At 38.2% G+C, this 15,081-nt stretch overlaps 1 protein-coding gene across 1 annotated transcript in view; it reads left to right on the forward strand.

Annotated features, from left to right (window-relative positions):
- LOC105929026 (E3 ubiquitin-protein ligase CBL) overlaps positions 1-15,081 on the forward strand; it is a 34,959-nt gene that overhangs the window by 18,809 nt on the left and 1,069 nt on the right. The window contains exons 9-14 of the mRNA XM_036142743.1: positions 2,319-2,528; positions 2,599-2,715; positions 4,818-5,092; positions 7,121-7,288; positions 11,594-11,697; positions 13,362-13,547. Of these exons, the coding sequence (XP_035998636.1) occupies positions 2,319-2,528; positions 2,599-2,715; positions 4,818-5,092; positions 7,121-7,288; positions 11,594-11,697; positions 13,362-13,547 (1,060 nt within the window). The remainder of the gene's footprint in view (positions 1-2,318; positions 2,529-2,598; positions 2,716-4,817; positions 5,093-7,120; positions 7,289-11,593; positions 11,698-13,361; positions 13,548-15,081) is intronic.

The following is a 15,081-nucleotide window of genomic DNA, read 5'->3' on the forward strand; positions in this document are numbered from 1 at the left end:
AGATGTAGCATCATGCTACGGTGCTGTTTTACAGTCACTGGTACATCTACAGCCAGACACGGTTAGCTCCTCCAGACACGCGTCCTAACTGGGTTTAGACTGGACAAGCATCCAGATTGGCCCCGAGCTTAACCCTTAAACCCCGCAGGCCCACATGTGGGCCCAGTTGAGAGAGGTGTTTAAACTCCGCCTCTAAACGACATGAAACGCAGCTTTTTTTTCTTTTTCTAATTGGCTCGCAAGAGAACGCCTTAATGTTTCCAAAACAAACAGTATTTTTCTGTATAAATACTTTGGCTTTACAGCCATTTAACTGAGAATAGTGTAAGTTCCAGAGCTTTTTTGCAGACGTCTGCCCCCTGTGGCGACAAGTTGAAATGACACCAGTGTTGTGTACATGCATGGGAGAAGCGACTGGAGAGCTCTTTGATTTAAGAGGCTAAACAAAGCTATAAGTGTTGAAGTTAGCTCGTGTTCTCTCGCTAATGCATTGATTCAGCTGAGACTGAAATGGTAAATGGCTTCTACTTGTACAGCGCGTTATCAAATCTGACAACCTCCAAATCAGTCATTGACACCCTGACGGTGGTGAGCTAAGCTAGTAGCCACAGCTGCCCTGGTGCAGATTGACGGAGGTCAGGCTGCCGTACATCGGCACCACCGCCAGGAAGCAATTCTAGTGAAGTAACTTTCACAAGAACGGAGCTGGGAATCGAACTGGCAACCCGTCAGTTACAGGACGCCCCATGTGTCACACCCAGGCGCCCAGAGATTATGACCCGGATCTCTCTCTCATAAACTCACTAATCCAGCCTATAGAGGCAGCTGCAGTAAGGAGAAGAAAACACATTTTACATGGTGGGCAATGGGAAAGAAGATGAATAATATTTAACCTTTAAAGTTGCACTATGCTCCTTTAAACGTACCTGATGTACATTTGAAAAAAAAAAATAAAAAAACAGACATAAAATAAACATCTACAGAATCAAACCGCCCCCAAGTCCGTGTGACGGCATTTCAGCGCGTAGTCGAATTTATGATTTCAGCTTTACGCATCACTTTGTGCATTATTCGTATAATGCTGTGTGCAGTGGTACATTTTGATGATACAAGTTGTAAATCTGTTGATCAAAGCTTATTTCATGTGTGTAAGGAAATGAGTATCAGCACTTCCATTTTATGAGGTGAAAAACACATTTGGCACAGATTTTGGCACATTTATGCCAAAATGACAGCTCCGCCTGGCACTCTGCCCCCTAAAACCTTTAAGGAACAAATGTGTGTGTATATATATATATATATAATATAGCTGTAGCTACAGTCAAGATGTGGATCTGTAAAATCTGATGCTTTTCCTTGGTTTTCAAAGGGGTTGTCATTGTGTTTTGTCACGTTTGCTTAGAAAAAAAATTTTGGGCAGAGGGTTTCTTTATTCACTTACCAATAAAACAGTTAAGATAATTTTTTCTTATTGTCAGACAGACGGCAAAGGTTTGCATGTAGGGTTTATAACTATGGAGCTTTAGCTGATTTATATCAGGTATGTAATTTTAGGTGCAAATTGGCCCTAAAACCCTTACCTTGTTGAAAATGTGTGCCCCAAACTGGACAGTAATATGTGGACTATTTAAAAAAACAACCTACAACAAAAAGCAAGTGTGTACCAGGAAAGCGAACGGCTAAAATCACATCTGGGGTGTTGATGGCTACAGAGAAGCGAGTTTTTCAGTGTCTGTGGGGATCAGTGGGAGTGAGAGCCGTGTGTTAGCGTGTGTATGTTTTAGATTTGAGCCGTATACATTTGGCTTAGGCATCACTGCATCGTTTAAAGCCCAAAATAACCAACAATAATGTGGCCTTAGATTTCTGACTACAGGCGTAACCCACATGGTGAAATGCCTCAGATTTATGTTTTTAACAAATATTTTTCCAAAATTTACAAAAAGAAAAGTAGTTTCTGTGATTAAAGAAGCAACTAAATAAAAAAAAAAAAGTAAAATGTTCCTCTCTCTGTTGAGCCATTTACTGATTATTCAATGCAGTTAATGCAGATTTTCTGGATTTTTGGGCAAGGCGAGGCAAATTTATTTGTAAAGCACGACTAAAACATCGGAAAATAAAACAGAATAAAAGTAAGTTGGAATAAAATGTAGAAATAAAATAAAACATGCAGAAAATAGAACCTTTTAGGCCCATACTTTTCCTCATGAAATCAAATTTTCCACCCTGGTGAAAGTAGTAAATGGTGAACTGTTTTGGTGCATCAGCAGCTGATGTCGTCGTGATGCTCGGCTCGGTCTAACTGTCGACCTCCTCAGGAGTCGGAGGGCCAAGGCTGCCCGTTCTGCCGCTGTGAGATCAAAGGCACCGAGCCCATCGTGGTGGACCCCTTCCACCCCAAGGCCAGCGGGGCTTCCTTCGCCGGCTTCCAGGCCTCCAGCAGAGCGGAGGCGACGGGAAACGACGAGGAGGAGGACGATCGGCTGGAGGACCAGCACCTCGTTATGAGCAGGCTGGCCTGCAGTAAGGTACGACCGACTTGATGTGTCTCACCCCCTGCTGTCAGGCAGCGTCTGTTAATGCTTCGTGTTCTTAAAGGTGGACCGTCCGGCGTCTCCGGTGTCTCAGCTGCCTCCGGTGCCTCCGCGGCTGGACCTCCTGCAGCAGTGGTCCTCCAGCTCCCACACGCCTCTGGGTCAGGGCGCCACGGCCAAGGTGCGTGTTCCCGTGAGGGGAAAACCTCGCAGACCCTCTGGTTTTGGGACGGGAAGCTGCAAAAACGGAACTAAAAATAAGTCAAATCTTCTTGAAATTAGGGCATTTGTCCTTGATTTGAGCTCATAAATAAGATGATCTGCCAATGGAATGAGATTTTTACACTTAAAATAGGAACAACTCGTCTCCATCGTCTTATTTAGAGTGCATTATATCCAATTATCTTATTTTAGGGATCAAAATACTCATTCCATTGGCAGATCATCTTATTTATGTGCTGAAATCAAGCACAAATGCCCTTATTTCAAGTAAATTTGACTTATTTTTAGTTCCATTTTTGCAGTGTGAAATTAACTGTTGGTGTATTTATCCTTGATTTGAGCAGGTAGATAATCTTATCTGCCAATGGAATGAGTAATTTTACCCCTAGAATGAGATGATTAAATATAATGCACTTGAAATAAGATGATGGAGATAAGTTGTTCCTATTTTAAGTGCAAAACTCTTATTCCATTGGGAGATAATCCTATTTACCTGCTCAAGTCAAGGGCAAATACACTAATTTCAAGAAAATTTTACTTATTTTTAGTTCTGTTTTTGTAGTGGACTTTTTAAATGGTGGATCCAGCCTTTCTGGTGTGTTGTACTTGCAGACCTGTGGGTGTGTTTGTCTGGCTGCAGCCTTTTTCTAAAGACATGTCAGTGGAGGAAATCTGAGACCGAGCTGTGTAAACATGTTACAAATTAAAATGAGCCAATGTTTGATGAAGTTGGCCTTTGTGCTGCAGCCCTCTGGCTGTAACTCATCAAGGAAGTAAAAAGCACAAGAGGAACAGAATTTGACTGCACGGCTGCTGAGTCCTCCCACAAACTTTAAATATCTTTTAGCATGTATTTGTATTTAACTTTTTTTCCCCCACCTTTTTTCTGTTAAATATTTCCTTGTACATCTTTGAACAAAGAGAGGGAAAAGTGATGCGGTTTTAATTCTCACGGTGTCCATACTTATTTACAAAAGAGTGTCGTATTTTTTCGCACTATAGTTTGGCGACTTATAGTCAGGTGCAACTTAAATATCTATTTTAAATGTTAATTTATACTGACCAACATGAACCAGGAAGTAAACATTATGCTCTAAAAGGGCACAATAGGCCTGTGAAAACTTTATGCTGCTCCTGCACCACTTAAAAAATTAATTATAGGAATGCGACTGCATGGTGACTCTAGGAGCCCTGCACCTATTTTCTGCCACACTTTTTCCTTCCACTCAGTTTTCTATGAACATTCCCAGCATGCAGCCCTCTGTGAACGTTTTGTGGCGTCCCCCTACACTGCAAAAACAAAACTAAAAATAAGTAAAATATTCTTGAAATTAGTGTATTTGTCCTTGATTTGAGCAGGTAAATAAGATGGTTTGCCAATGTAATGAGATTTTTTGCACTTAAAATAGGAACAACTCATCTCTATCATGTTATTTCAGGTGCAGTATATCTAATTATCTTAGTTTAGGGGTCAAAATACTCATTCCATTGGCAGATAATCTTATTTAGCTGCTCAAATCAAGGATAAATGCACTAATTCTAAGACAATTGGACTTTTTTTTAGCTCCGTTTTTGCAGTGTATGGGAGCGTGTCATTACCAGTCAGGCTGAACAGCGGCAGGATCAATAGTTCTCTACAGAAAAGCACTTTTTATTGGTCCATGTCAGATTCAAACTATCTGGATTTGGGGTTTTCATCAGGTGCAAATCTATAATCATCAAAAATAAACAGGAAGAATGCAGATTTTAAACATTTCACTGTATGTGTAATAAAACCAAATGACGTGAATTCAAATTTAATGAAATAAATAATGGTTTTATTTATTTCGATGCATGTTTACGGATCGCAGGGACCAGAACCCTGAACAAATAGTCAGCTTGTTTTTTTTTTTTTTTTTTTTTTTTTGCATACTTCAGATATGAACTCATTTGGCGCCAAGCAACAAAAAATGTTGTTTATGGGATGCTGATGTTGTACGTGGAAATCTACTGAACCCGTACAGCAGCTGTGCCTTCACGTCTCTGGGCTGTTTATTACATCCTCTTCTGTTTACATCCCAGATTGCAGTCACTCACAGAGACAAGCCTCTACCTCCGCCTCCTGCTGTGAGGGAGCTGCCCCCTCCTCCTCCTCCCGAGCGACCGTCTATCCCCATCCAGGACTCCAGACTGCAGAGGAGACCCCTACCCTCCACCCCTGACCAGCCTGCCTGGGCCGCCAACTACATGGTTCCTCGCCCCGCCACCAAGGCCTCCGTCCCTCAGAGCAGCGGCGCCGACGGGGACGGAATCAGGACCCAAGTAGCCACCAACCCCACCTACTGCATGGCGACCAGGTACGCGCCTACGCTGGTTAGACTCTGCTCAGGTTGTGCTGCTCTCTGGCTCCCCCTGCAGTTATTATTCAGCACTTTCATTAAAGGGGCCATGACAGAAAATATTGTTTTTCTGAGGTTTCGGGGTTATTAATATGATGATGAGGCCGTGCGAATATGACAGAGGTGGGTCCCAAAGGATCTGGTCATGGTTTTGTTTTTTAACTCAAAAAAAATCTTTCTTAGGGCTACACGACTTAGCCAAAAATCTAAATTGTGATGTATTTCAACCATGATTGTGATTTTAATTTGGACTTTTCTCTGCATTAAACCACAAGCAACAAAAATGGCCTGTAGATAAAAGATGTTTGTAAACAAGGACTGTTTAAAACAAGAAATTTAACTGTTTTTATTAATCAGAATATTCTTAGTTGAGAGAACAGCTTGTTGAGTTGGACGTCAATCCTTGTTGAATATAAAGTGTAACCAACAAACAAGTCTATGTATTAAACAGTCTGACCAGAATTTAATGCTGTGGTGAGATCCCTGGATGTTTCTGGTAAAAAAAAAAAAAAAAAAAAAAAAATCATTGATTATTAGGGCTGGGCAATAAATCGATTTAATCGATTAATTCGAATTTACAATTCTTTAAGATTTCTTTTTTGGAAAATCTGGATTTTATTTTGCCAATACACTCATTGGGTTTCCATGAAGAGAACAGCATGTGATGCTGAATATATGTTTAGGCAAATGTATTGTTAAAATATTGTTAAGTTGAAACATTTTTTACCATAATGCGAGGTACTTCATTTACTTATTTCCTTTTTTTTTAACTTAGTTTGAAGTTCACAAGTGCAGTGAAGCCTGTTCTTAGCTCAATGTGTAATACCACTAGCAGCAAATGTTTTGTTATATTTTCATTGTTTATAACGGCACGGCTGCCATCTTGTTTTACATGTTTCACAGCTTGTTTTTAATTGCACTTTGAATTCAGGTCAACTCCGTGACGAAATGCTTGACATAAAAAGCAAGGTTTTAAAATTATTTCGTAAATTTTTTTTTTATGAAACAAAAAGGAGGAAAAAAATCGATTAATCGGATTTGGTATGATAAAATCTGAGATTTATTTTTTAATCCATATCGCCCAGCCCTATTGATTATATAAACTCTAAAACAAATGATAAAGATTACCTTTCTGCTGCAACTCTCTTCCCTTCCATCTGGAGGCAAACCCACTTTAAACATTTTACTTAAAGGATCCTAAAGGATGTGTCTTACACTGCAAAAACAGAACCAAAAATAACATTTTCTTGAAATTAGTGTATTTGTCCTTGATTTGAGAAGGTGAATAACATTATCCGCTAATGGAATGAGTATTTTTACCCCTAAAATAAGATAATTAGATATACTGCACTAGAAATAAGATGATGGAGATGAGTTATTCCTGTTTTAAGTGCAAAAATACTTATTTACTGAGGAGGGACAAAACAACAAGCTGACATAACACTACAAAAGGGGACTAAAAGTGAGTAAACATTTCTTGAAATTTGTGTATTTGTCCTTGATTAGAGCAGGTAAATAAAACTATCTGCCATTGGAATAAGATTTTTGCACTTAAAATAAGAACAATTCATCTCCATCATCTTATTTCAAGTGCAGGGTATCTAATTATCTTATTCTAGGGGTAAAAATACTCATTCCATTGGCAAACACCCTTATTTAGCTGCTCAAATAAATGAAATATATACTAATTTCAGGAAAAATTTACTTTCAGTTCCCTTTTTGCAGTGTATTCTCCTTATGAAATCCTTGGGAGAGTTTACATGTGCAGCAATATCGGCTACAAGAAATGGTTTATACAGTGATGTCATGGCCCTTTAAAACAAGTTAATGGAAAGCTGCAGAAAGAAATATGTTGCAGTCGGGCAGGAACAAAACGCAGACCTTCATTTTTTAAAAGGATTCATCTCTTCTACAGTTTTGTGCTTATAGCTTAAAATATGTATTTGTAAATGAGCATAAAACGATATTTTACGTCCACCTGTGCAGATCTCCGGTTCCATCAGTGGCCTCAGCTGGAGAGAAGCCGCCGTCAGACGGGGAGGAGAACGAGTACATGAGTCCCACCTCCCTCCCGCTCTCCAACACCCCCTGGGTCATTTCAGGCTCGCTGGTGCCTCCACCCCCGACCAAGACCAGCAACCACAACGACGGCAGGTAAACGGCAGAACCGCCGCGGTTAGCAGAACCAGGTCACCTTCCAGCGCTGCAGACCCAGCAGGAGATGTAGACATTCACAGATTTCTGGGCTCTCCTGGTACGCACCAGTAGAAAAGCTTTTTATAAACTTTATTCTGGAAAATTAAGAAAAATCCATCCTTTCATTTGACTGCATTTATGTGATGGAGAAAAGAAATCCAGCTTTAAGAAATAATTGTTCTAAAAGACAATTTACTGGCCGTTAATTGTTTCTTTAACTTTGTTTTTTTTTTTTGTTTTTTTAAAGAGCAAAAACACCAAAGTGGTTTTAGCTCAAGCGCGTTTCTAAAAAATATTTCAGTTTAACCATTTAATTTAATGTTTGCATGCTACAGACTTAATTTACGCTTTGGTTGTTAAACTCCAAACGATGTTTTAATAAAAACACTAAACGGAAACACGGCTCAGAGAAATGCTGCATAACGGCTACATAACAATGGATCATAGTAAAGATACAATGTTTTTCATAATTTTATCACCGTCTCTCACATTCATACGTTTTCTGTATTTCTCATCCGTCTGGGATGAATAAATCTGCACGCTGCAAAACGGGAACAAAAAGTAAATTTTTTTCATAAAATTAGAGTATTTGTCATTGATTTAAGCAGATGAATAAGATGATCTGTCAATGCAATGAGTATTTTTATTCTTAAAAAAAGATAATTAGATAAACTGCACTTGAAATAAGATGATGGAGATGAGTTGTTCCTATTTTAAGTGCAAATATCTGCTCAAATCAACAGCAAATACACTGATTTTTAGAACTTTTTACTTACTTTTAGTTCCCTTTTGCAGTGCAGCATTTAGATTTTCTTCATGGTAGAAGGTCGAGTCTAGTGAACCACTTCTGTTAGCTCGGTCATGGTGGAAGCTTGTTTAAGGTTGTTAAAGTTGTATTTTTACTCCTCTTTACCAGAGGGCAGGGGAAAATGTGTCCATGACGTTTTTACTCTTGATCTTTGCTGCTTATTAGTTAGAAAAGAGGTCTGTGGGAGAAGCTCCAGTCTGTATGAAGAGAAAATTACAGGCAGCCCTGTATTTATTTATTTATTTTATCTTCACAATCAGCCTTACTGTCTCATTGATGAATCTCCCCAACTAATCGAGGTTGTAAAAGCTTCTATCAAAGCATTTGGAGTCTGCAACATTAGAGCCCTCATCTATTATTAAAGAAGCTTTATCTCTCAGAGATAACAGCAAACAGGCTTAAAGCTATAGTTGGTAATCCTGTTCAGAAACACTCTTTGTTACACTGGATAAAACCTCAGAGCATCAGGCTCAGTGTCACATATAAAACAGTTTGATGTGAACACTTCTTGCCCCCGATAAGTTTATAGTGTGAAACACACCTGAATGGGTGGAGTAAACTACGTCCGGGTATGTGTTGTTGTTTTTTTTTTTTACATGAATGTACGTCTAGTTTAGACATTACAGTCAGGCAGTCTTTTAGACAGCTCAGGGGTCCTATCAGGTAGTGACTCAGTGTACCTTAATGCTTCGAATTTCCATTGAGCGCAGTGGAAAGTCGTACTTACACATTTTAACAGATTTTTGAGCGCATTGTATCACATAAAATCAGTCAGTAAGCACAACAGTGATCATAGATAAGGCGCACCATAAATTTTTGAGAAGATTTAAGGATTTTAAGTGCGCCTTATAGCCTTTAATAGATATTATCTATGGTTTGACTAATGGTCAGAATCAGTTATTTCTTAGAGGTCAATTTAAATTAAATGGATTAGAAACTAAATCAGTGCAAATTAAGCAGATTATATAATTGCTATACAAATATATTCTTATAGGTGAGAATCCATATTTGATTTAGTCTTTTTATTGATGGATTCATTCAGCGAACAGCCTCAGTTGCAGCAAAGTGCTGCACAGGGTACAATTATGATTACAAAGCTCCACAATTCAACAAAGCACCGGATAAACTGATGTTTAAGTAGGTTTGTGCAGTCCTGGTTTCTAAACACAACATCTGCAGCGGCCCGTCTGTTTTAAAAGAGGACGTGAAAGTAATTCAGGGAAATGATTTTAAACGTCAACGTTGCAGAGATGCTTTCTGCCTTTCCCACATTCCGGCTGACGTGAAGCACGCAGGGCTGTCGTCTGTGGACATAGCACCAGCGTCCTGACGTTATGTTGCACTTTCTCTCAACACCAGGGGGCTCCACAGCCCCAGCCATGAACCCAGCGGACCGCCCTCTTAAATAATTTAATGAAGATGAAGAAGATGCAGGGTTTTTTTTTTTTTTTTTTTTTTTTTTTTTCCCAAGATGAAGGCAGCTGGAGAACAGCTTGTCTCTTTGATTAAAAATGATGATGGAGTGCAGAAAGTTTCTGTTGATCATGAACTGATGTTTAAAAAAAAAAAAAAAAGCGTCAGCATCTGCCCAGTTGTTTTGCACACAGTTTGCATTTTTTTGTGCTTTTTTTTTGTCTGGATCCTTGGGCAGATTGTTACAGGCCTCTTTACACACTGAAACAATCCTGCATGATTCTAGCAGATGCGCCCTTTTTTTTACTTTGCAGCGGTGTTTGCGTCCACCGTAATCAGTCGCTACACTGCAAAAACGAGATTTTTGTTTCTTAACTCAAAAAATAAGTATAAAATAGGAGCAACTCATCTCCATAGTCTTATTTAGAGGACGGTATATCTAAATATATTATTTCAGGGGTCAAAATACTCATTCCATTGGCAGATAATGTTATTTACCTGCTCAAATCAAGGACAAATACACTAATTTCAAGAAAATGTAACCTTTTTTAGTTCCGTTTTTTCAGTCCTCACCGAGAGCCGCATGGATCTACCGAGACACGGCTTTCACTTTAAAGTAAACTGCACAAGTGAAACGTGTGGAGGGAATGATGGACTCCTCCCACTGATGGCGCTCATTTCCATACGCTAATAAAGAATAAAGAAGCCCTGCTTGTGGGAGTCTCCTCTCTGCACGATCAGAAGTCATGTCGACTGGCAGGAATAATGTTAGAGATGCTCCTAAATGAGGTGGAGACGTGTAAAAACAAGTCATTAATGTATTAAAAGAAGTCTTTTTTTATATACGTCCTTAAATGAGTTACGCTGCTCAGAATTGGGTCAGGAAGAGGCGGAGGCGTTTAAACTTTACAAATGTGTTTAACGACGTAAATACGGTAAACACAGACACTGAGGGCGTCCTGATGCTAATCAGCGGGATAATTAAATGCCAGCTTTTAGTGTTTTTTTCCCCAACCGCGCTCTTCATTAGAGAGAATCGATGCAGGCTCGATGCAACCGTGCGTCAAATGTAATCTGTAGACGGATTAAATCAGGCTGCTTCCTGTTTATTCGCCCATTCACCCCATGATGGTTTCATTGCAACGCTCGTCTGGTCCATTGCTCACGTGGACGGCCTCTTGCTGCAAATTGCCCTTTAATGTTGTCCTGTTTACCTGCATTTTATGGGTCTTTTGTTTTATTTGATGAACCTGGTAAACATGGAGATAATCTCATTCCACTCAGCTGGCATCGATCTGCATCTTTGGCTTCTCCCCTCTCCTCTCCGTGTGACGCCACATGAGGGCGTGTTCATGTTGGGCCTTTAGATCAGGTCTCCTGGTTTTAAATTGAACCACATAAATGTTGGGCTTTTTTTTTTTTAAAAGTCTCAAATAAAACCATTCAAGGTCATTCATTGTTTATTCCATTAACTTTTCCATAAAACAACGTGCAAAGTAGCCCAGCTCGACCACCGTCAAGCCATATAGTCAAAATATTTGAATCACTCTTAGTTTCTAAAGTTATTATAATAACTGAAACTTTGGAGAAACTCTGAAAAAATGCATCCAGCCTTTTTTTAGTTTTTTCTTATGCATTTTTCATGCATCCATCTTCTGTCTCTGGGTGTAACTAACAAATATGCACAGATTCACCCCAAAATCCACATCCACAACAACCAGGCCTGTTTTGAAAATGGATAAATTGCAGTTTGAGAATAAAACCTTCAGTTTCTGCCTAAAAACTAGCTGGATTTTCCCCCAGAGAGTTTAATGTCGTGCTTGGTGAAACCAGAGGTGTTAGCCAGCTGGCTGCTGACGGTTTACAGGGATTAGTGGAAACCATGAATGAAACGAGATATTTCAAATCTTTCATTCGCTCTGTAACATTTTAACACGTTGAATTTATTCTACTTAAATTACCCGGTTAAGTGGCACAAACAGGCGTTTATTGCGTGTTTTTTTTTATATGCATCTTTCTGCTTATTTCTGTTTTTCTGGCAGCGAGGGGGCCGAGGACGATTCTGATGACCCTCAAGTGTACGAATCCATGTTCAACATCCAGAGTCAGGCTGGCTCCTCTGATGCGACTCAGGCGTCTGAACCGGGTAACGCTCTTCAGATCACTTTCAGAAGCCTTTTGATGAATATTTATGGGACGCCATTTTTGCAGGAGTCCGTTGAGAGAAACTGATCTGCACAGCAGCGTCAGTAGATTCTTTCAGATTGTTAGAGGCTTTATTATTCATACTTTCCTCTCTGTAATCATCATTATCAGTCAGCTTTAATCTTTTTGCATTAATATCTTCCTATTATTTTTTTGTACTTAATAATAACCATGGAAAAAGAAAAAAAAAAGAAAGGGAAAAAAAGAGGAAAAAAACGAAAAGAAAAAAAAGAAGAAAAGGGAAAAAAGAGAAAAAAAAGGAAAAAAAGAGAAAAAAAGAGAAAAAAAAGGAAAATGGAAAAAAAGAGAAAAAAAGGAAAAAAAGAGAAAAAAAAGGAAAAGAAAAAAAAGAGACAAGAAAGGGAAAAAAAACCATGGTAGTAGAAAGCATATTTCTTTTTTCCCCTGAATGTTTTATGTTGATGTGGATCGAGAATATTTGGTCCTCAGTTTTTCTCCACAAAGAAGGAATTTGACAGACATTAAATATTAGGGCTGTGCATAACAATCGGTAAAAAGATTAATATTGATGTTCTTAAAAAGGATTTAATATTGATATTCTGGCTTTCAACATCGATATACCTCCCAACCCCTAGGGGGCGTTATTACAGCCATTACTGTTAACGGCAAGGAAGAACGGTGAGACGAATTTGCGGAACGGCCGACAGGATTTTAGAAGCTCCTTTGTCCCTAAAATCAGACGTCTGGGCACATTTTTGGTTTCTGTGATACGATAAATGCATTGAACCAAATGCACTTTATGTTCCTGTTAATATATCAGTGTTCAATAAATTAAACATAAATATGATATTTGGCTGGTTTTGTTGATTGAATGACTTTGAGCATTAATTTATAATAAGTAATAAATATCGATATTGGAGGCAAATCAAATCAAGCTGAGCGATGTGTCGAGAATCGTACCGAATCAACTCATCCTAGATGACACTAGGGCTGGACGATATTTAAAAAAAAAAACATATTGATAAAAAAGAAATCATATCGATCGATATCTCTAATTATCAACCAATTCAAAACATGAATTTTAAGTTCAGCCCTGGACGTTTTATGATGTTGCTTAACGACCTATTTTTAGATAAAGAACAAAAACACTGAATTCAAACTCAACCCTTTTATTGAACTAACTTGTTACCAAAACTACAAGTTTTTAAAAAATTAAAAAACAATGCATGCTCTCTGAACTCTTTGGGTCTGCGTTGTGATTGGTTGGGAGGATGTAATGACTGTAATATGAACTTTTACAGCGAAAGTGCAAAAGGAAAAACTATTTATTTTCTTGAACTTTTTCTTGACCCTTTTTATTCTATCATCAATATACGTCTATAGATGGATATGTATTATTGAATTATCGTCCAGCTCTAGATGATAACCAACCCTTTTAAATATTAATATTTGAACTTTAGAGAAGATAAAAGCTACAAAAGTGTCTAAATATATGCATTTGTACCCCTATAGTTTTTTTTTTTTTTAAAGGGAGGTTAGAAAATTATTAAAACATGCGTATTAATATTGTTCCAGTAATATCGTAGCTGGCTGCTCTGCTGTTCGTTAACGTGCCGTTGTTGTTGTTTTTTTTGTTTTTTTAAGAGCTCCCTGCGCCTCCAGCTGTGGTTCCCCAGGACAAAAACGAAGACACGAGTGCGGAGGACGTTTATGAGTACGACCGTCCCCGGCCGCTTGTCCCCCCCGCCCCCACCAGGAGGAACCTGTCTGAAATCAGCTGTCCCTCTCCAGCCTTCAGCTCGCTCAGCATGGACGCCTCAGCAGAGGCCGGTACGTGCGCTCGCTTCTGGGGTTCTAAGCCGGTTCTGAAGAGGTCCGAGACCTCGGTGTACAAATACACATCCCAGAAACCTTTTAGTATTTAAGAGTTTGTGGAAAAACTCAGAAAGATGAAAAAATGTGCCAAGCTTTAGAACAAAGGTCAACAGCCTGTGGCTCTTTGGACGTTCCACAATGGCTTTTAAGACTTTGGCTGAAAATCATGACTAACCATAATGTTATTTTAATCCAGATTTTACAAAAGTTTTTTTTTTTTTTCAATGGAACAATTGCACTGAATTTCCACACCAAAATGAACATAAAAGTACCACTTGTGTATTTTTTTAGATCCATTTTTGTCATTTGGTTGGAAATGGCATTTTTTTTTAAATATAATTTTCCACTGGTAAACATCCCATTGCACAAAGTGTATCCAACTTCTATTTGCAAAAAAAAATGCTGATTTTCTTTATTTTACAACCTAAAAGAATGGAAATAAAACAATGGTTCATTAAAAAGTACAACAAATTTCCTATAGAAGATATTTGTTAAAAAAAAGAAGAAAGAAAAAAAGGATTTTTTTCCAAAGATCGTGGAACGTTAGCGACCCTAAAAGAGTTTTATTTAGCTGGACTCCTGGTCCAACACGTCCTGCTGGAGGAAAGTGAGCAGCTAGGATCACAATTTTCATCTTTTTCTGATTTCTACAAGAAAACTGTTTTTGGAATATAAGGCAGAGCTTTCTAAAAATAGTTTACTCTTATCCACGTTTCCCTCTCTGGCTCCACAATGAGAGAAAAACTGTAGTTGCTGCAGTGTGAAAGCGTGTTTTGTTTGGTTTTATGTCTCCAAAAGTAGAAATTAAATGATCCAAATCCAAACGCAGATGTAAGCGTCCCAAATATTTCCTAAAAACATATAAGAGGCGCTCCAGAGGAGATGCATCATAAAACATCATTTCATACCATGGTAAAAATACTAATTATTGTCATTAATAATGAAAGACTGAAGTAAAATGATGATGATAATAGTAGTAGTAATAATAATAATAATAATAATAGTAACGATAAAAACACAAAATAAATGTATGATACTGTAGTTTTCATTAATTTATAAATATGGTATGATGTAATTTAATTATATCATTACATTTATTTATTAAAACAAGTAATTATTAGTTTGAATATGATAGTATAATTTGAGTTATTGTAGATTATTATCAGGAACATTTTTAATTTTAAGCAACACGAAGCAAACGATTTGCAGCTCCTCTTAAAAAACAAAACTCTCCTTGAGGCCGTTGGATTGGTCGCTGAATGGGTCATGTGACCCAGAGCCGTCTGCTGCTTTAACAGCGTTGAAACAAGTTTAAGAATGAAATTACATTTCTAAAACAAAGAAACCCGTCAGATTAATTAATTTTTGAAGATACTGGTGTGTGTGATGTAATTATTTTTTTTAATTAATTTTAAGCAGCTATAGACATTTTGCTTTTTCACTGGTAAATTCCTTAAAGTCGGTCATTCATCTTGATTCAAAATGATTT

Source organism: Fundulus heteroclitus, chromosome 11, assembly GCF_011125445.2.
Source record: "Fundulus heteroclitus isolate FHET01 chromosome 11, MU-UCD_Fhet_4.1, whole genome shotgun sequence".
NCBI lineage: Eukaryota > Metazoa > Chordata > Actinopteri > Cyprinodontiformes > Fundulidae > Fundulus > Fundulus heteroclitus.